Raw genomic sequence first — 23207 nt, forward strand, 5'->3', positions numbered from 1 at the left:
TCACCGCTTACCTGGTGTTTCTATACACAGAACAGCTACGGGCAGGTTGTATATCGCCATATACTAGCCTACCGTTCTTCCCCTATGTAGCTTTGCAGCTGATCCCGGAGTACTGGGCATAGCACATAATATACACAAAAACACGTATCCAAAACAGTCTGTAGTGCACAACAAACTGCTTTCTGGAGCAGTCCACAACCGGTTGCCGTGAGCGTCAGCGAGAGTGAGAGAGACAGAGAGAATGAACCCGCCGTCCCTCTTAAGCAGCGGTTCCGTCTCCGATTGGCCCCCGTCCTCCGCCCCACTGACGACCGATCCCCGAGTTCCGCCAGTCACAGCGACCTAGAGGAGGGCAATCCACAGGAAACAAACCAATGAGCAACCACCCAATAAGCGACACTCCTGCAGTGCATCAGCGATGGTGTCTGCTGATCACCGAACAACACCCAACTGCACTGGGAACGTAACAGTTGAAATGCACTATATCAAAGTAACTTCGGATAAAAGCGTAAGCTAAATGACATGTAATGTATATACATCAAATGACAAAGCAGCAAAACATACATCATTAACTTCTGGCAGCTCAAAGACCAAACAACCCCAATGCGCGCACACACACACACACACACACACATACGAGTGAGTTCTAATATGCAGACGGGGTGATGAATTGCGCTTAGGCAGTGTTCTGACTTGCTCGAGGCACTTGTGGTGCCACAGGAGAGACCTAAGGTCGTTGGGTTTGGAGAGCGTTTGCAAGCAGTCCCTCATTACAGAGAGGGCAAACGTCAGCAACGACATAGTCTGTAGACAGAAAGGCAGGATTTCAGACAGAATGAGCAGATCATATGGTCAGTTCAAGGGAAAATGGGACAAAACTTAAACACATGACTCCAAAACATAACACTGCGACCTGAAAACGCTAATCATATTGACGCTGATAGTGACTACTTGACTGAGATTTGCAACCAGCAGGAGTTTCTCCAGTTTAGACAGTTCCCACTCGGGGAACTGTCTGTCTGTGTCGTAGCTGGGACCATATACTCTGTATGAACAACCTGAAAGGGTTCTCTATAAAATGCCTTTAGTAGTGTTTGGATGATGTTAAGATTCTGGAGGCCCCTGGAGGGAGATCACACTAGGATGAATCAAAAGAGTCACCTGGCTCAAAATTCAAAAATCCCAAAGTATTTCATAACTAAACAAAGTGATAAGGAATAAGATTTACAAAGTGAAATAAATGTGGACATTATTTTGCAAAAGAGAATTCTCAGACCAAGTCAAATAAGACTTATCAAAGCGGCGGCAGGAAAATTCTACCACTTCTTCCATTGGTTTGGGGGGGGGGGGGGGGTTGTCTTTTGGGTGCATTTGAATGTCATTGGCTTCTCCTTCAAAGTGTCTCCTCCTGGTTCAAAAAACTCCCAAAAAACCCTCTTTGGGGAGAAAGTTGGGAGAAATCAATAAAGGACGGTAATTAGCTTCCGTCCCCAGGTTTTAACATTACATCATGGCAGAATATTAATGTGAACAGTATTTATATGATTTACTTGACTATAAATTGTTATTGATTATAATGCATTCACCTCAACATACAAAGGTAATAATTCTAACATCACACAAACTACACTTGTACACTAAACATTACTACATGTATTATACTTCCCACCGCTAGGGGTGCACTTCTACTTAAATCCCTAATGAGCTCCACAAAAATGTTCTCCTCTGCATCCACCTCAGTATCACCACAAAAGGAAACAATATGCATTATTTCAACCCAAAATACAACCATGTAATCTGACCAACAAGCTTCAGGGCATTGTGCTGTACAATGACATAATCTGTTTAACCCTGGAAATTGAAAAAATGTAAAAGGCACCACTGAATCCATGAATTACAACAATATTGTCCGATGAATCCTTTTTTGACTTCAGTGATGACAACGACACAAATACATCTGTACCGACATGGAGACAACAGACCGCTGACATGCGGTCAGCTCCTGTTAAAGCAGCTTCAGACAAGATCAAATACATTTAGGGTGTAAGCTGCCACACTACTGTAACGTATCCGTAACGTTATAAATATGTTACATTTCTCACTCACACCGAGTGCCCACAACAGAACTCCCTTTGACCGTTTCATTTAGATTTAGATTAGTAGGTAAACTAGCCAAAACTGTGGGATGAGTTAAAAGCGACAGAATACATGCAATTAATTATGTGGTGTTCAAATTCAGTCAAAGCTGGGTTTTCTTCCTAACAGCAGTATAGGACCAAAACTCCTGGGGCCTCATGTACAAAGGGTGCTTGCGCATAAAAAAGTGGCGAACACACTTTTTCACGTCAACAATCTGATGCATTACAGTTTTTCTCGATTGTTCTCGACACACAATTCTCTGCATTCTCTGCACAATTTTCATGTTGAAAATTTTGTTTTCACAAGAAAAACACTCAAACATTCAAAATTCTAAAGTCAATTGCCCTACAATGCACACTGACTTGTCACGTGGGAAAACACCTGTCACACAGTGTTACAATTAGGAATTAGAGCTTTAGGATGAAAATGCAACAGGTGAACTCTTCTGTTTTGGAGCAATGGATCACAACATTAGAAACCAGAGGAGTGAGAGTAAGAGGAGGAGGAGGAGGACGAGGGGGAGGACAAGGACCAGGAAGGCCAAGGACCGTAAACTCTGATGAGATCCGAGCCACTTTGGCTGACCAAAGCTATGGAGGAATTCTTTTCTGCCTGGAGATGGAAAGTGTTTGACTGAAAACCACAAACGCATATCCCCCTTCTCTAAGATATGGAAGACGCATGTGGAGATATAGCAGTTGATGCTTTTTATGGCTGCATTCGACATGCTGAGCGATATTTCCCCCACTGCTTGGCCAGTGAAAACATTGCTTGTGATGTGGATGAGGATGCAGCATAGATTTTTACTGTAACTGTATACAGTAAATTATTCTGTTGTTTTGTATATAGACCACTTCATGTGCAACGTTGTGTTGGTTGGGATGTACACTGTGTGCATTTTTTCCATCCATCATAGTGTTTTAAATTGAGCACATCAGTGTTCAACTGGTTGTTATAAATGTCTATTCATATGATGGTTTGTGTGTGTCATTTGAAAACAAAATACCATTTTGAGAAGAAATTACATTGTTTTGAATGTAAAGTTTCATTTTGCAGGAGTATTGAGGGGTTTTACCGATTGTGTGTGTGTTTTTTGATTTGTGTGTAGAGTTCTGAGAGTATGAGGCATGCTTTAAGAAAATGTGTCTAAACAATCGAGAAAAACTGTAAAAGAAGACGAACTTATGTGACAAATGTCAAAAAATAAAATTCTCAATTCAATACAACCATTTTCCACCAACATGAATATGATTCACAGCAGTGTACTTTCCCTCTTAGTCTAAAGAAAACACATGTTCCAACATCCTCTTCGGTGGCAGTGTCCTTGTCCTTCCAGCAGAGGGCATTATTGGACCAACTCTGTGATAACTTGTCACTCACTCAAGATCATAATCTGTTTTACAGTATTTCACAATTGCTAAAACACTAAACCCCATTCTCTGGACCCAATGCTCAGTGGCATAATTTGTCGAAGCAAGAGGTTCTCATTGTTGATATGATTCGTCAAAACAATGCCATCCGACTGCGTGAAATACAGCAAAGAGTTGTAGAAGACAATGTAAACTTTGAACGAATCAACAGTCAGCCGTTCTACCATTGCCCGTGTCCTCCATTGCAACAGGGTACGCAAGCAAGTGTACAGAGTACCCCTTGAGCGCAATTCAGAAAGGGTCAAAGATCTACAATATCAGTATGTGCAAGTAAGTTTAGCCTACACTTTCAGCACTGATGCTTGGTAGCGCTGCACCAATCTGTTGGACAAGCGCTGCTGTTGAGCTTTGCCTTGAAGCCATCCATTAAGACTGACCAATCATCTGCGCTTCGGGCAGTTTAAGATGTTCAAGTAGTACATGATATTTGTACTTTTCAGACAGTTCTGAATGGGGCTTAAGCAGGTTATCTATAGCCAGCTTCAGGTTAGCAAACTCCTTTTTGTCTGGGATTTTGGGTGTTGCCACACCACAGAGCGGTGTGGCAAACCAGGGCTGTATGGGATCACTGTCTGACCTGATGGAAGGTGCATCTGATGAGCTGTATATGAGTTATCTCTCGGGACAGATAGAGTCTGCTGAGGTGGTGGAATTAATGAAGGCAATGTAGCATACTGAGGTGGGCCATGGCTGTAGAGGTATCACTTGTGGTGAGTAGTAACGTTGTGCGTCTGGATGGCTGTAGGAGACTGCTGTAGGCATATGTATCGGAGCCGTAGTAGTCAACTGTCCACATACTCGTCTTGCATCACCACAGGGGGGAGGTAGCTCTGAAGCTTGAGACTGCAGTGATTCTGGCCTGGTATAGAGCTCTGCTGGACCCGAGTAGGTGTCATCATACCTGATGAAATTACAGAACACGAGGAACCCCAACGATCTGATTGGGCTGGAAGCACTGGGGTAAACACAGAATGTTGTCTCAGTTCACCTGCTATGGGGGCGTAGGTTCTAACCTAAGTCAGGATGGAGTACTAGCCCCAAGCAACATTGCAATATCCATGTTTATGCCTGTTGTTCAAATTTCAACAAGTCTCTCCGGATTGAAATATAAAACCAGACAAATTAAACAAGTTTAAACTCACTCTAAAAAATGTGGCCAATGGTTACTCAGATAAATTGTGGCAACAAAGTGACAAATAATATAATTGAGTAGAATTGAATTACTAAAGCTTTGAATAAAATGTATTTAAAAATGTATTACATCTACGTAAGATATTTAGTAAATCCAAATCAATTTCACAAGGAAAATTAATTAATGTTTACTTAATTAAAAGTAATTTATAATGACTGGATATTTGGGTAAAATTGACTTAATTACTCAATATTTGAGATACATTTATTTACATTTACTGAATATTTATTTGAAAAGGGTTTATATTTACTGAATATTTGAGAATTGAGTGTTATATACTACTAATCTTGGTCAAATTGAATTTCATTTATTAAATAAAATAAGTTATCAACTCACATTCTAGCACATTGTTAGTTAATTGAACACATTGCTATTGCCCTTCTGGATGTAAATTAATTGTTTAAATCCATTCAATAACATTACGTGTCACTTTGTTGCCACAATTTTTCTATGTCTAATTCACTCAATACATTTGTGTACCAGTAAACTTAACATAACAAACACATCATCATGCATAAGTACAGCAGGTGAACATTTATTTGTGCAGATTTCAAATAAATACGTACAGGAAAAGCTACATTAAATGAGCATGGTTTATTTACATTTGAACAACACAGATAAAGCAGCATTAACATTAGATAGCAACACTGAAACTGAACTTCAGTAAAACAAGAGCCAGACCTAAACTTCTCAATGTGAATTTTAAAAATATAACTAACAAGCATTGAACAAACAACAAAGAGTTGCAGTCTTACACACTTCTCTGCGCTTCCATCTGAGCAGTCACTCACCCATAGCATAATTAACCCTATAGAAACCGTTTCTGCCTCACGGACACAGTTACATAAATTAAAGGTAAACAACCGAGGAGTTATATTAAATAACTTAATCAAAGTTAAAACTAATAATGCAACAGTGCAACTAAATAGGAGAATTAAAGGGGGTCTTTTTAATATTAGATCTCTGTCATCTAAAGCTGTTTTTGTATAATGTATTAATACTCATATCCCTCCAGGCACAAGCCGAGGGGGTGGATTTTTCTGCAAATCTTTTTATAATCTTCTCATGTCCTTGAAAACTAGTTTGAGTTTTGTCTCAGACAGGTGTTGCCCATGTTCCCCCCTCTGTACCATTCTGTGCTAGGAGCACTGTGTCAGATAGTGATTTATCTTTACGCTTCCTATACTCCTTCATCCCTATATGGTCACAGCGTCCTTTCCTGCATTGTCACAACATCTGCTCTATAGAAAAAATGTTAAAAAGCACACTAACAGAAACATATATCTTACATCTGACATATTATGGTAATAAATGTTTCCTGTTCCTGATTCCTGAAAGAATGCAGTGAGGTACACGCCAGGCGATTGTAGATTTGGGCTGCACGCAGTCTATTATACGCCTGGGGCATTGGTGGAGGCATCGTGGGTGAAAATAAGGTGTATGCATGGTGATGTATCCCGTAGTGTCAGTAGAAATTAGACATATGGCGAAGTCTCTAAGGGAGGCTCCGCCATATGTCCATTTCATTCCTTGGAGGATTTTCCACTCAAGCAGTCTTGGGATGATATTCTACACTCAGCCTTTGACCAAGTGATAAGAATTGATGGTCAGCTGCTGCGCCCTGAATCAGAGCAGCCATCTACACACTTCTCATTGATGAGGGAGATAAGAGTGAGTCGTGACACTCGGATGAGGCAGGAAAACAACCAGCTGCTGGTGCTAAAAAGCTCCCTGGAAAATAATTTCCTGGCTGCTGACTATAACCCGATGGCTGGTCACATGGGATACGAGAAAACAATACTCGATAATGACACAGATTGTTCAGGTTGGTGACTAGCTTTATTGGGTATCATTTCTTGGATCTGGTGTACAGGTCACACTTTTTACTCCTATCCTTTCTTCTGCTTCTCAGTCCCTACTGCGCTTGATTGGGTAAAGTGACACACACACGCACGCATGCGCACACACAAATATACAGATTAAGCCCAACTAAGGCCCAACCCCTCACTAGGTTCCCCCTCTGCAGCTGAGCTTACTCCGCCCCACCACCACACGTTTTTCCTCAATGTCATTATCAGCTTTACAAGAACAACAAATTTTTGGATCTTTCTCACTTGGTCCCATGTAGTGTTCACAGGCAATGCAATAGAAATATATACTGGCTAAATTCTCCAAATGATTTATGAAAAATATAAGTTTGCTGGCACTAAGCCAGAGAAATGATCATTGAACATTGTCACGGTTTGGTCTCCCTTCCTGTTTTAGTTTGAAGTTTCACGTTCCTTGTGGTCCTGGGTTAACTTCACTTCCTGCCCTGTCTTGTGATTGCTTGAGTGTTTCCACCTGTGTCCAATCACCTGCATAAAGAGCATAAAGAGCACTTCGTTTCCGAAACGAAGTGCCCTTTATTCCAACAAAGATACGTGCTCCCACGACGAACGACAGTAGACAATGACGCGACAAAGAACAACTGGCACACAGGGCTTAAATACACAAGGGAGGTGCAGGTGATTGGACACAGGTGGAAACACTCAAGCAATCACAAGACAAGGCAGGAAGTGAAGTTAACCCAGGACCACAAGGAACGTGAAACTTCAAACTAAAACAGGAAGGGAGACCAAACCGTGACAAACATTGTGAGAATGTCCTGGAGAGCTACTCTTGTCAAATTGTTCCCCAGTGCATACTACTGGGGCACAGGGTTGCCATCGTGGTAAAAAGGTTTTTCTCGACATCGATGTAAAATCGTTGAACAGAACCTTTATTAAATGCTTGCAATTATGGAGCAGAGTAAAAACAAATACAAGTCATGCATCAAGGCTACTCATCGCTTTCCTTCTACAGCTTAAAATTAATCCTCCCACTCCCACTGGTCACCTCCACATCAAAGAGAGATGCTATTAACATTCATGACTGTAGAATATGTGAGGAAAAAAAAAAATTCCACTGGTCATCTTCATACCAAAGGGAGAGCTAGCATTGTGATGTATGATTGGAGAAGATGAAAGAGAAACCTTTGTTCACACCCAGGAAAGAAAACTTGAGTTCCCTGATCATATGAACACAATGTCTCAGTTCAAGAGGTCACAGACTTTCTGTCCACTCACACTAAACCTGAAAATGTTCTGAACAGTCAGTTTTTTTTAAAGAAATGTATCGTTTTATCAGAGTATGAAAAGAAAATATAAGCAGTTGGTTGAAACTCAGAGAAAACAAACATTCCTTTCCTACCAGGACAAATATCTAGCCGCCCTTATGAGGACATATATAGGACAATATATGGTCGATCATATTCTTGATAATGGGAGGTTGTGGGTGAAGGTCATGCGGCAGGTGGTGGGCCAGGGTCATTTCCCAGGCATCGATCAGATGAACTTTCAGTCCTTTGAACATGGCTTTGAGCACCTTATCACGCTGCAGAGAATACCAGTCGCTGTTGGTAATTGTCTGGAAAAGTGTCAAAGCTTTGAGATTTGCTGTCCGTATGATGACCAGCGTTTCTGGAGCCCTGTCCAGCAGCTTCACCACCGCCCTACGGATGCTCTGTAGCCTCCTGATGTAGTTCTCAATGGGGTTAGTGCAGAAGTGAGCCCAAATGCCAACAACTACGACAGTGTTGGGGCCTCCGATCAAGTCATCTATCTCATTAGCAATGTAACGAAGCTGTCTAGTTGGGTTGTGGCCGAAACGGATAGGAGGAGCGTGGCAACGGTACGTCACCATAATGTTGTTTTCATGGTCTAAGGACATAAGAGGTCCAACTCGTAGCGGGGTGTGTAAGTCAAACTCCTTAAGACCTGAAAGTATGAAAGGGCAAACATATTAAACTGCATTGGGGAACCAAAACGAACAATTCCAGGAATCCCTGTGAATCAGCTACCTGGTAGAGCTGCATCAAGGAATTCGAACCACTGCCTGATTGTGGAGTCTCCATACATGTGGACGACTTTGCCTTTCAGACACTGTGTGATTGCAGACCTGTTCAACTGGGATACTGTGGGGCCTCCTAGTGTCTGCCACACACCCTGGTAGTAATAACCAGATGGTACAGATGAGCTTGTTTTCACGTTCAGTTGACCTTGGAGGAAAACAATGGCAACAAGGCTTAAACTATACCATGAAACCACAAAACAAAAAGGTATTGTATGGACCCTTTATTGACTATCCTTATATCCAAGAGATTAGATATAGTGGTAACTTAAAGAAACCTATTGGTATTAGTAAAATATTTCTATACCATCCTCTTTTGGCAACACAACGACGTTGGAAGGTCCTCTACCCTGAATGGAGACTTTCAGGTTAACGCCCCTGAAAAAGAAATCACAGATAAAATAGGTCAGCAACACTACAAGATCTTAAAAATGAAAGGTGACAAACATTTTAAGAGAGTGATGACCAACAAAATGTATACCCTTTTAATATATTTCAATCAGGAGAGAATTCTAGAATTTAACAATAATGTATTAAACACGCATAAATATATTTTTTTTTGAAGCTTAAACTCCATCTTGTGACGGGTGGCATCTGGTGTGCGCTACAATGCAAATCAACAGAAACAAAGAGAAGAACAGTTTTTAAAGTTAAAAGGCACCGAATGGTTTAAGGAAACATTGCCAACGTCTGGTTGACTATTTCTAAAAAAAAAAAGCCTGCCCCCATTCGGGTGACACCGTAAGCAGAGGAAAATCGGTGACAGCCTGCAAAATGCTGATTGTTCTATGAGGGGCTGTTTAGGACATAACTGAGACACTTTTACGCGTACTAATGAAACACTCGTGCGCATCTCACTAGTGTGCGTAAGAGCATCTCACTAGTGTGCGTAAGAGCATCTCACTAGTGTGCTTAAGAGCATCTCACTAGTGTGCTTAAGAGCATCTCACTAGTGTGCGTAAGAGCATCTCACTAGTGTGCGTAAGAGCATCTCACTAGTGTGCTTAAGAGCATCTCACTAGTGTGCTTAAGAGCATCTCACTAGTGTGCTTAAGAGCATCTCACTAGTGTGCGTAAGAGCATCTCACTAGTGTGCGCAAGAGCATCTCACTAGTGTGCGCAAGAGCATCTCACTAGTGTGCGTAAGAGCATCTCACTAGTGTGCGCAAGAGCATCTCACTAGTGTGCGTAATAGCGTCTAACTAGCATACGGAAGGCATCTCAGTTACACCGGAAGAAAAGAGGGACGATTTTAAACAGCAAAAAGCGCCAATCTTAAGCCCTTCCTTAATGTGCTTTTAAGTCCGGACTCGCCCGTCCTTGTGTAGGTCCAAGTTAATAAATACTACCATATTCAACGGAATGTCATTTTAGAAACATTTCTGCGGTCGGTATATCAACATTGGGCATTTGTAACAATTTGCTCAGAGGATGTCAGAGATGTGAGGTCTAGTTAACGGGACCGTTTGACTCCTCCAGCACCGGGCAGCTAACCTCATCTCATGCCACAGAGGTGATAAGGGATATATTATCCTGTCCAGGTGCTTCCAGTCACTAGGAACGTGGCATTGGTCACACCTGCGGGCCATCAGTTATAATTAGAGGTAGAGGATATAGCTAAGGGGCAGAGCTGACACAGGGGGAGGAACGGAGACCTAGGAGCCCTAGCAGCTAAGAAGAGTTAACAACCAGGACTCACCCCTCTTCTCTGCCGGTGACACGGTGGAGAAGACTGGGGGACACTAAATATTTCTGTTGGAAGTCGGCCATTGTTTTGACCTTGTTATTAAAGGACCCTTTTGCCACATTGTCTCTTTACAACCCAACACTCCCCCCCCTCCTCCCCCTGTTGGCAACTAGACACGTTATGGCAATAAATCAAGTGATTCTTCTGGGGGAGATAAAACATAAGTTATTAACAGCGACTACTATACAATAATTCAAAATGACAGTCAAGTAGTTTGGTATTTTAAATATCCAAACTCTTAATGTCACAGACTTCTTTGCATCTTTGTTAGCCGACCTCTGAAAGAGTTTCTCCTCCTTGGTCTTGAGGTTTTGTATGACTCCTCCGCTGAAGTGGTTGATCCTGGTATCACAGCTCAGGTTCTTTGGCTTGTAGCAGAACCAAGACTCGCCTGTACGGAGGTCAGTGTAGTTACACACCGGCTGTTGGGTTGGCCGGAGGCAGACGTTACAGATGGTGGTTTCAGAGAGAGAGCCTGAGCGGAAGAGGCTCTTGAAGTAAATCCTGTCGGGCTGTTCTCTGTTCAGCCTGTCCAGCACTGAGACAGCTTCACTAGAATGAACCAGAGTCACCTGATTGGAAAGAGAATCAGTACTCAATAAAATCTGTTATTTGGGGCTAGAACCAACATTGCTCCACAATTTACACATATTTATAATTGTCTCAATGTCAACTTGTACAATAACCATAAGATAACTGCAATATTGAGTATCAGAAGAAAAGTTCAAGGCAAATGAATGATAATCTTTTGTTGGTTGCGATTGTGTACAATTCTTGCTTTACTAAGCCTCAAACAAACCATCGAGCCCACAGTGCATTCCCTAAGGCAGTGGTTCTCAACTGGTCTGGCTCCAATCCCCCACACTTAAAAACTCCATTTATAGCTGCATTAAAATTAGACCAATGACAGGACAGTTTGCCCGCTGTTAAATGTTGCAGTGTGAACACAGACCTAAGAAAGGGGCAACTGCAATACTAAATCATATTAATTCACAACAAAGAAAAAAAAACTACATAAATACGCTGCAAGTGAAAAAAGTTTGGAAATCCTTGTTTTTAAAAAAGTATGTATACGGTTATTAACAAACAGGCCAAACTTAGTCTACTTCAATAATTCCTATCCTGATATTCAAAATTATTGCATGTCCTATAATTTCCTCAAATCATGCAGCCCCAATTTATTGGCACAAAGAGAAGGTATTGTGATATGTATGTCACAATTTGTGTTTTTATTTTTCGTTTCATGTAAAACAAATGCTGTGATGATGCAGGAGATTACGCTCTGCTGTAAAGAACAGTAAAAGCATTACGAGAACTAAGATTAAGGGGAAGTGGGCCGTACGACCATGTAAGGTAAAATTGTTGCTATGCTTTTTAAAAAACTCTTAGAAATGGTTGCGGGGAGCGAGAATCTAAAAGAGGTCACAGTCTGACAGCGGACAGACTTTCCGACGGTCTCCAGGTGCACCTTTGTGAATTGCTCATGTATCTTTTTCTTCTAAATAAATGTTAACTTTAAACTTTGATTGATGTGTTGGATTCTTCTCATCAACCAACTCGGGGGGATCTTGAACCCCAACAGTATCGAAATCTTTTCATTGGTATGTTTTCACCTGATAACAAGAATATTTGTGTATTTGTTACTTTTTGAAAAAGTCACACACTTTTACATAGTGAGTGTTCTCTCCTCAATTAGTCTGCAAAGTACCCCCGAATGGATAAACCAAACATTGGATCTATTGAGAACTTTTAGCATGTTTGCATTACCAGATGGCCAGTTTATCTCTCAGACACGCTTGAAAAAGGAGGGGTTAGCAGAAGGGTTTTCACCTGGTTTCAATGTGCCATAATGTCATAACAAGAAGCCTCTAAATCTTAGTAAGTAATAGTTTTTTGCATTACCTCAATCTGTGCGTATCCTTCCCACACTAAAGAGAACACCGCAGAGTAGCTCCCATTCAAATGATCCACAACTTTCCCAGCCACACCTGCTTCAAGCTTCCGGTTGTGCAGACGGGCGATTAGGAAGTCCCCCCCAGACTTCTTGGGACGACCTTGGAAGTCAAAGGTTTGTATCATAACCTCCAGCTGGTCCCCTACATGCCACTGCCCCCCTTTCCTCCCTGGGAGGATGGTGAAGGTGCTGTGGGCTGGATCAGTGGTCTGCTCCAAGGAAACAGGAGATGGTAAAAGTGGAGTTTCAGGCCAAGCAATGGAGTCTAGTATGAGGCGTTCCTCCAAGGCGTCCTCAGGGGACAGCGGCTCGAAGGTGCAGAAGCTGCGATTGACGATATGATGAGAGGAGACTCTTGGGGTGATTATGATGGAGTAGATTTTAGACTGCAACAGGCAGGGGGTCAAGACAGACAAGGTGTTAAAAATATATCAAACATACAGAAAAATGTAACCATACGAATTAAAAAGGCAAATATTTGAATTTTTGCAGAGATTTATAAAAACTATTTCCTAATAATTGAGCCATGGGAATATCTCTTTTTCACAAGCCAAGAGTGTGATTATTATGTTTTCTGGGATATACAGATCTGTTTAACTGAAGCAGGATGGTTATATGACAGTTTTCCATTCTTTTAAACAGTCCTGTGAATTTTTTAAACTGCACTGTATTTTGAGTTTCAAAGGTTGGAAAGTGCTCTATAGTACGGTCTGCTTCTTCAAACTCACAGGTGGTTGGACCAGTTTGGTAAGATTTATATCTCAGTAAGAACAAATGAAAACCAGTCAGTTGTAAAACGTTTGTGTATGGACTTAACAAGGAAAAGTACTTTTTGTTATTCACCTCAGTTTTTACGATTCCAGTTTTAACATTCCTCTCTCTTGACTACCCCGCCCTCATGTCTTTCGAGTTTGCTCTGACTTCTACATCCATCTCAAGAGTTGTGCGCTTGTCAGTTATAGAATAGAGCCAATTTCATTCTTTGATGCTGCCATCAGGAAGTGCAGGATTGAGAGGGTAAGTACAAATAAATTCCATTTATTTAAAATGAAGAACATTAAAACACATTTTAAAACTTTTACAAAACCTGACTAATATTAAAAAATTGAAACAAGGTTCTCCTTTCAAAAAAAGTTCTTACTTGCAGAATGTCCATGTGACTTAGCACAAAGATTAAAGCACAGACCATCAGAAAGAGGAAGATGGCGCCGAAATCCCTTCTTGTACAATATGTGGCCTTCATGGTGTTAAGTCTTCACCATCAGCATAGCACTTAGTCTGGAACAGTGTATAAAGAAAAATGTATTGCGGTCAATAAATTAAAAATGATTTTGAAATTCATTAATCGCATGTATTTCAACTAAAGACTAATGTTTAATCACATAAGAACATAGGCGTAGCCACGCATCCATTGGGGGGGGGGGGTCGTGTCCACCCCAATATTGAGAAGATACCAATCTGTTGCCACCTAATATACAGCAGAGAATATGTAAAATATATATCTTCTCCTTTTATAAACCCTGTCAATGGATTGGTCTCTTGGCTCGTTAGTGCGACTCCGCAGCGTGGTTCTCGCACACCGCTGCCGGCATCTTTCTCTCCAACGTGCGCTCATTGAGCAACAAACTGGACCAACTTCAGCTGCTGGTGAGAAGAGACAAATACTTTCCTACATCGCTCCAGCTGGTGGGCTTCAAGCTGCTCAGAGCGCACCGCGACACAGAGCTCTCCGGCAAGACAAAGGGTGGCGGAATCTGCTTCTACTTCAACATCAGCTGGTGCAACAGTAACAGTGATCCAACAACAATTGTCTCCTGATCTGGAATCTTTAATCATTAACTGTAAACCCTTTTACTCCCCCCTGTGAGTTTGCTCCATTCATCCTGGTCAGGGTTTACATGCCACTGGCGGGCAACGTGCAGGAGGCACAGCGGACACTCAACCAGATACGTGTGGAGTGGACCAACCCGGACTCCTTGGTTATTGTCCTTCGGGACTTTAACAAAGGAAACCTCAGCCAAGTACAAACAGTTTATTAATTGCCCAACCAGAGGAGAACACGCTGGATCACTGTTACACCACACCTGTCCAATACCAGCTTTAAAAAAAACATGGTGGGGTGGACCCCCCTCAATGTCTAAACCATGGTTCTGCCCTTACATTAAAAAGAGTGTATTTCAGACACTTGTTTAATTGTATTTTAAACAAACAAACTACACACATTTGATCCTCTCCCAGGCAGAATTCCACCGGGTGGAACATCTTGAAATAGCAGCTATTCCTTCTATCCTCCTGCAGTTTGCTGCCATGACTACTATCATTTAATGGCTGTTTTTGAACAATCTAACGACATTTTTCAGAAGTAGGATGGCAGCTACCAACATGTTTCGGACACGGTCAGTCCTAAAGTGGTCCGATTGCACTCATCCTCCTTCTGTTCAACACATTGAGAAAATCTTCTGCATGAGGCTGTTCGGCTCAACATACATCTGAGCAGCCCCACAAAACTTCACACAATACATTTTAGTAAATGTTCCTCTTTTCATCCAAGTCCTGGTTGTGCGTCTTACCGCAGTCCTGTGTGCGTCGCAGCCGGGTAGCATGCGCGGTGAGCGAATATCAGAGGTGTGGACTCGAGTCATGTGACTTGGACTCGAGTCAGACTCGAGTCATGAATTTGATGACTTGAGACTCGACTCGACAAAACGTACAAAGACTTGCAACTCGACTTGGACTTGAATACCGATGACTCGTGACTTGACTTGGACTCGAGCCTTTTGACTCGAGAAGACTTGCTACTTCCCATGAAAACTGGGGGAAAACATTTTCACACGGCCGCGCCGCTCTGTTTATCTGCATCTATCAAAAAAATATGCGCCACCTGTATGCAGAGAGCGCGCGCTGCCTGCACGACATCTAATCACTGCAGTCCATTTGACCGTATCAACGAGACAGCTCGTTCATGGTTACAAAAATCGGGATTTTTGAACCCGGATTCAGACTCCGATGGAAATCCTCGCCAACATTATGTCAACGTCCGTTTTAAAGTACTGTAATGAGCTGAGTTAAAGTTATTAGGTAATCAGTTATGCAGATGTTGCATGTGTTCACGTTATGCACTGTTACCAGCTGTAGTTACGCGAGACAACCCGAGTTTTGGGGGGCCGTGTATGCGGAAGTGTTCGTTCGGCGTGGTGACGGCCAACAGTGACCGAAGTTGAGTTGTTTTATATAAATAAATGCAGCGGAGTTGCAAGCCAGTCATTGCCTCCTTATTTACGCTGCAGCATTGGGGTGAGCGTTACAGTACTATAACACAGTCACAGTCGATCCACCGTTACCCTTCCCTTCGTAGTCTAGGTCTGTGAGGCAGCGCACCATCACCCAGGGTTTCCCGTCCCCACTATAATAAAATGACTCGAAATGACTCGAAACTAAAATGGTACGACTTGTAACTCGACTTGAGACTTGTTGACTGTGACTTGTGACTCGACTTGGGACTTGCTTCGTCTTTGACTCGACTTGACTCGGGACTCGAGGGCAATGACTTGAGACTTGCTTGTGACTTGCCTAACAGTGACTTGATCCCACCTCTGGCGAATATACAGTGTTAGCATGTAGCTAACTAGCGAGCTAAACATCCCGGGTGTAGAAGTCTACAAAAGCGTCATATGTGCGGCTTCCTACGGTGGCCCTGAAGTGCAAAGCAACATTACAAAGAATGAAACACTTATACAAAGCTCGAAACAAATTAACATTTTGGAAAACAAATTAACAAGATGCTAAACTCTTTTACCAATCCCGAAACAAATTTACAAATGACAAATTTACAGAGCTCAAACTCACCAACAAGATGCGCCCTAATGCCACAAGGACTGCGACTTATGTGCAGTCTCTTCGCCAGACATGTGACTTTGTAAACATGGAACATGCATTTTTAACTAGTGTTTTTAACTGAGCAGGAAAACCAAGTACAAGTTAAAACAGCATTCCTTCTTAATTCTTATGTTCATTTATGTTTATCACTCATTATTCTGTATCACTGATGATCATGAGAGAGAGAGAGGGGAAGTGTGTGTGTGGCTTAATTAATATTTAGTTATTTAACACAACTAGTCAACGTCAGACACTGAGTGCGTAAAGAGAGCCAGCAGATGGTAAAAAAAAGAGCGAGAGTATCTCCGACAGGCAGAGACGCAACGCGAGTCGCATTCTTAAGCACCACATCTTAACAAGCGCCACTATTACCTGAACTCTACTAGTTAAGAACAACAAACCGAAGTAAAAAAAAAAAAATACCTGAAGCCTGATGACTGAGGGAGAGAGGAGTTCTGTGTATGTGTGAGCTGAGCGGGACACAGCAACACAATAAACAGTATGTGTGTAGGGGAGGGGCGCTGTGACTACCAGCCAATCACAGAACGCAGACACAGACAGCTACCCAATGAGGCCTTTTATTCAATCCGAGCACAGATATTGACTCGTATTGCTCGTATAATACTCGTACTCGGCAAAAGTGCTTTATCTCGTTTCAGCCGAGTATCCGGCTCAACTCTAAAAACAAGTTATGGCAGGAGTGTGTGTGGTGAGTGATTTCGGTTGAGATGTTTCCTTCCCTCCTTCAGAGCGTTACTTTAAACGTGAACGTGGCAGTTCTTCAATATAAAGGGATGTTTTTTTTACTTATAACTCCTAAAGCTCTGGACACAATCAGCTTATGTATTTCAGCAAGAATTCTGCCACACATATCCCACATCTGAGTACTCTTTTCTAAACGTTGTCTTACATTTATCTATAAATTTGAGATTTTGTTATTTTAGGCTACTTTAAAACATCTGGGTTGGGACAGCAAATGTCAATCACCTCTTTTGTGTTTGCTTCCTCAGAAATCGCTACACAATCAAACCATTTCTTCAGACTTACGTCTTCCTTCTGAGCCTTAATCATACTCTGTGAGGTTATCGAAGACAATAAATCGTGTAACCGAAACTATTGCCGTTTTCACTGAAGTGAACAGTATTTTAGAAAACAAATTAACAAGACGCTAAGCACTTTTACCAATCCCGAAACAAATTTACAAACAGATTCAATTGTTTTGAATTGTCGTTGGTTGTGGAATTCATGTACATGTTAATTTGTTTTCCAAAATGTAAATTAGTTTTATAAAATGTTAATTTGTCTCGAGCTTTGTAAAAGTGTTTCATTCTTTGTAATGTTGCTTTGCACTTCAGGGCCACCGTACACCTCGTCTCCCAACCTACGGGACTGCGCCCGTGTAAGCACACAAGCTGGGAACACATGAGGATAAGCCTGTACTAAAATGTCGTCTGTAGGTTCCAGGGTAGGGCTGTCCACCACCTCCAACATGGGTGTTACATGGCCACCGGCAATGTCATTCCCAGTGTGAGAGTATCTCACTATACAATGTGAGAGAATCTCAGTATACAGTGTGAGAGAATCTCAGTTACACCGGAAGGCATCTCAGTTACACCGGAAGGCGGAAGCAAAGAGCGCTGATTTTGAACAGCGCAATGCGCCAATCATACGCCCTTCCTTCATATGCCTTGAAGTCTGCGGTCGCCCGTCCAAGTTTATAAATACTACCATATTCAAGGGACGGAATGTCATTTTAGGACGTTTTCAGGCGAGAAATTAGGTGTTTAAGCAACATTTCTGCGGGCGGTTTGTTAACATTCAGCCATCGTAAAAAATTCCATGGAGGATGTCGGAGACGTGAGGCGTAGTTAGCGGGACCACCTGATGCCCCCAGCACCGGGCGGTCAGCCTCATCTCACGCCGCAGACAGCAGCCTGTTCTCGGCCAGACGTCCGTGAAATGCTCCGCTTCGATCCACTTTTCCGTAGTGGTTATATATAGGATAGTATAACTAGGAAGGATATATAGATATATGAAGGAAGGGCGTATGATTGGTGTAACTGAGATGCCTTCCGGTGTAACTGAGATTCTCTCACACTGTATACTGAGATTCTCTCACACTGTATACTGAGATTCTCTCATGTTCAATAGTGAGATGCTCTCACGCACACTAGTGAGATGGCATGAGTGTCTCAATAGTGTGTGTGAGAGTGTCTCAGTAGTGTGTGTAAGTGTTGAGTTTCTCAGTGGAGTATGTGAGTGTTGACTGTCTCAGTAGAGTGTGTGAGAGTGTCTCAGTAGTGTGTGTGAGTGTTGAGTGTCTCAGTAGAGTGTGTGAGAGTGTCTCAGTAGTGTGTGTGAGAGTGTTGAGTGTCTCAGTAGTGTGTGTGAGAGTGTCTCAGTAGTTAAGTCCTAAACGGCCCCTCATATGAATTCCTTCCATCACAGGCCTTCCTTGGTTTTAAAAAAATCTTCAGCTGGGGTGAAGCCCCCCCCCCCCCCCCCCCCAGCGCCAGACAAATTAGTTTTACATACAATAGGTGAGCATTTTGTACGTCATTTGTACACCATTTGCAAACTGTTAAGGCACCAGCCTGCAAAATGTTTTTAAATATTTTATCGAGACCTGTTACGAGGATCTTTTGCAGTCTTGTTTTTTCTGTATGAACATTAAATTGTAAAGATATTTAGAATCAGACACCGCTTATAGAGATTTGTGCATCTTGTAAAACTTGGGTATGAAAGGGTTTGAAATTAGGACTAGGGTGAATTTTCAGAGGAACATTAATTCCCTCTGCTCACTTTTAAGGCAAAGTAGCCTACTCTAAATAATAATACATTTTATTCATATAGTGCTTTACATGGTAGGCTACTCAAATACACAACACCAGCGCATTTGGCACATGAACACAGATACAGCAATACAACCAACACATGAAACAATCATATTAAAACAGAGTGTACAGCTTTCCTAGTAAGTAGATATTTTTAAATCGTTACGCATTCAGTTGGTCCATGATTGTCTGCCGGGCTTTTTCTCTCAGCTGCCCTATTCCTGTTTTGCATATTGTACATTATTTGCGTCACCTCCTCATATATTTCCATCATCAGTTGCTGATCAGCGGGTGAGAAATATGCTGCGCGCGGCGTCTTCTCACTTTCTGCATCAGTAAATCCGTGATCGATACCGTTGTCTATAGCTGCAGACGTGCACTTATCCCAGCTATGTGCACCTGAATCGACTTCTCATCCCGGCTCGGCAAACGTGCAACCGATTAAGCCGCGACAAGCAGGTCACATTAAGTCAAGCGGGGTTTTATCACTTAGCCCCGATTTATTTATTCTACTTTTGTGCAATACCCCCCTGATGGCAAAAAGCTCTTTGCAACGTGTTTTTGTCACGACAGACACGACAGACACGACAGACACAACCACAGCACACTTGTTGTGTGCGGTTAGCCTGTTCCCCGACTTGTTCCACAAGTGCCACCAACCGTTCTAAAACTGGGGCTACTTGTTTGAAACAAACTTCCAGAATAAGTGGCATAGATCACATTCTAATAGTAACAATAACAACATGTCACTGTATGTCAATGTCTATTGTTCCACTCAATATTTTTTAACAAAATGTCCACAACAATAATAGGAAACACAGATATGTAAACATGCAACATTTATTCATGTTAATGTGTTTCAACATTTGAAAGTCAGAGGTGTCACATCTCTTTTATGTATACATTGCTACTAACAATCAAATCCGAAGCATTTTCAACAAATCCTAACATGTCTTACACTTTTTGGACACATTTTTTCGCAATATTTTTGTATTGTTTTGTTGTTTGGTGTTTTTAGTGATCTCTTTCTTTGTATATGTCTGTTAGTCCGAAGCCTGGCATTGCATACTGTTTGCCAATGTGGTGTATAATCAGTAAATGGCTGATTCAAACAAATGAACCATAACGTCATAGCTGTGCATACAACTGTACTTTTCTGTATCCACAAAGCCCTATAAGTTTGGCACAGCCTGATGGTTTTATGGTGGAGGCCATTTTGCAGTGTTACAATTTCAATCTCCACCTATCCAGTATCCAAGCTGAAGATAGCACTTGGCTGTTCAACAATGCATGTTATGTCAGCTTGCAAAAAATGGTTGGAAAAAAATGACTAAAATAAAGCAAAGTCACCAAACCTGTTCTTGGTTTCTCCACACCCAGCCTTGCCATAACTTGTTTTTCCTGCTCAGTCATATAAAGATGTAAGCTGTGGTGGAAGATTTTGCACAGACAATCGTGAAGAAACAAAGGCTCTGAGTCAAATATGTCTTTCTCCGTTTATTTCCTTGCAAGGGAAGAAAGGTCACAACTGTCACGTAGGCGTGGAGGTGCAGGCGGAAGCAGGACTCAAACGCAAGGTCTTCCACGAGAGGTGCTCTTTATTCCAAAAACAAAAACCAAAACCGACGTGCTCCAACCACGGGAGACATTTGACAATGACGCGACAAGGGACAACAGGCACACAGGGCTTAAATACACAAGGGAGGTGCAGGTGATTGGACACAGGTGGAGACTATCACGCAATCACAAGACAAGGCAGGAAGTGAAGTTAACCCAGGACCACAAGAGACATGAAACTTCAAACTAAAACAGGAAGCGAGGCCAAACCGTGACAGAACCCCCCCCTTAAGGATCGAATTCCAGACGGTCCTAAAGGAGGGTGGAACCTAGAAAAACAGACAAGGGAGGGAGGGCGGGGAACCCGACAACCCCCGGCCGCCCAGGGGACTCCAAAGGTCGGCGGCACGGTGTCGGATTCCTCCGGCCGGGATGACCGGCGGACCTCAGGGTCTCGGGGGGCCTGCCGGGTCGGCGACCGGGCCTCAGGGTCTCGGGGGGCCTGCCGGGTCGGCGACCGGGCCTCAGGGGGCCTGCCGGGTTGGCGACCGGGCCTCAGGGTCTCGGGGGGCCTGGACCTTCACAGAAGTCTGGCCGAGAACAGGCTGCTGTCTGCGGCGTGAGATGAGGCTGACCGCCCGGTGCTGGGGGCATCAGGTGGTCCCGCTAACTACGCCTCACGTCTCCGACATCCTCCATGGAATTTTTTACGATGGCTGAATGTTAACAAACCGCCCGCAGAAATGTTGCTTAAACACCTAATTTCTCGCCTGAAAACGTCCTAAAATGACATTCCGTCCCTTGAATATGGTAGTATTTATAAACTTGGACGGGCGACCGCAGACTTCAAGGCATATGAAGGAAGGGCGTATGATTGGCGCATTGCGCTGTTCAAAATCAGCGCTCTTTGCTTCCGCCTTCCGGTGTAACTGAGATGCCTTCCGGTGTAACTGAGATTCTCTCACACTGTATACTGAGATGCTCTCACACTGTATACTGAGATTCTCTCATGTTCAATAGTGAGATGCTCTCACGCACACTAGTGAGATGGCATGAGTGTCTCAATAGTGTGTGTGAGAGTGTCTCAATAGTGTGTGTGAGAGTGTCTCAGTAGTGTGTGTGAGTGTTGACTGTCTCAGTAGAGTGTGTGAGAGTGTCTCAGTAGTGTGTGTGAGAGTGTCTCAGTAGTGTGTGTGAGAGTGTCTCAGTAGTTAAGTCCTAAACGGCCCCTCATATGAATTCCTTCCATCACAGGCCTTCCTTGGTTTAAAAAAAATTCTCAGCTGGGGTGAAGCCCCCCCCCCCCCCCCCCCCCAGTGCCAGACAAATTAGTTTTACATACAATAGGTGAGCATTTTGTAGGTCATTTGTACACCATTTGCAAACTGTTAAGGCACCAGCCTGCAAAATGTTTTTAAATATTTTATCGAGACCTGTTACGAGGATCTTTTGCAGTCTTGTTTTTTCTGTATGAACATTAAATTGTAAAGATATTTAGAATCAGACACCGCTTATAGAGATTTGTGCATCTTGTAAAACTTGGGTATGAAAGGGTTTGAAATTAGGACTAGGGTGAATTTTCAGAGGAACATTAATTCCCTCTGCTCACTTTTAAGGCAAAGTAGCCTACTCTAAATAATAATACATTTTATTCATATAGTGCTTTACATGGTAGGCTACTCAAATACACAACACCAGCGCATTTGGCACATGAACACAGATACAGCAATACAACCAACACATGAAACAATCATATTAAAACAGAGTGTACAGCTTTCCTAGTAAGTAGATATTTTTAAGCTCTTTGCAACGTGTTTTTGTCACGACAGACACGACAGACACAACCACAGCTCACTTGTTGCGGTCAGCCTGTTCCCCGACTTGTTCCACAAGTGCCACCAACCGTTCTAAAACTGGGGCTACTTGTTTGAAACAAACTTCCAGAATAAGTGGCATAGATCACATTCTAATAGTAACAATAACAACATGTCACTGTATGTCAATGTCTATTGTTCCACTCAATATTTTTTAACAAAATGTCCACAACAATAATAGGAAACACAGATATGTAAACATGCAACATTTATTCATGTTAATGTGTTTCAACATTTGAAAGTCAGAGGTGTCACATCTCTTTTATGTATACATTGCTACTAACAATCAAATCCGAAGCATTTTCAACAAATCCTAACATGTCTTACACTTTTTGGACACATTTTTACACATTATTTTGCAATATTTTTGTATTGTTTTGTTGTTTGGTGTTTTTAGTGATCTCTTTCTTTGTATATGTCTGTTAGTCCGAAGCCTGGCATTGCATACTGTTTGCCAATGTGGTGTATAATCAGTAAATGGCTGATTCAAACAAAAGAACCATAACGTCATAGCTGTGCATACAACTGTACTTTTCTGTATCCACAAAGCCCTATAAGTTTGGCACAGCCTGATGGTTTTATGGTGGAGGCCATTTTGCAGTGTTACAATTTCAATCTCCACCTATCCAGTATCCAAGCTGAAGATAGCACTTGGCTGTTCAACAATGCATGTT

At 42.3% G+C, this 23207-nt stretch overlaps 1 protein-coding gene across 1 annotated transcript; it reads right to left on the reverse strand.

Moving 5' to 3' along the window:
• Positions 1-7101: 7101 nt before the first annotated feature.
• Positions 7102-16749, reverse strand: LOC134111809 (NXPE family member 3-like). Its single transcript, XM_062560373.1, has 7 exons — positions 16692-16749; positions 13534-13670; positions 12341-12778; positions 10715-11010; positions 8999-9069; positions 8642-8839; positions 7102-8558 (listed from the first exon to the last, which is right to left on the reverse strand). Exons 2-7 carry the CDS (start codon positions 13633-13635, stop codon positions 8005-8007), a joined length of 1659 nt encoding a protein of 552 aa, XP_062416357.1. The 5' UTR covers positions 13636-13670; positions 16692-16749; the 3' UTR covers positions 7102-8004.
• Positions 16750-23207: the final 6458 nt, after the last annotated feature.

This window comes from Pungitius pungitius, chromosome 2 (assembly GCF_949316345.1).
Source record: "Pungitius pungitius chromosome 2, fPunPun2.1, whole genome shotgun sequence".
Lineage (NCBI taxonomy): Eukaryota > Metazoa > Chordata > Actinopteri > Perciformes > Gasterosteidae > Pungitius > Pungitius pungitius.

Coding starts and splice junctions, on each gene's coding strand:
- LOC134111809 (XM_062560373.1), bottom strand. CDS start 13,635: ATGAAGGCCACATATTGTACAAGAAGGGATTTCGGCGCCATCTTCCTC. Junction 8,840..8,998: donor TGTGTTGCCAAAAGAGGATG/GTATAGAAATAT, acceptor TTTTCCTCCAAG/GTCAACTGAACGTGAAAACA. Junction 8,559..8,641: donor CCTTGATGCAGCTCTACCAG/GTAGCTGATTCA, acceptor TCATACTTTCAG/GTCTTAAGGAGTTTGACTTA.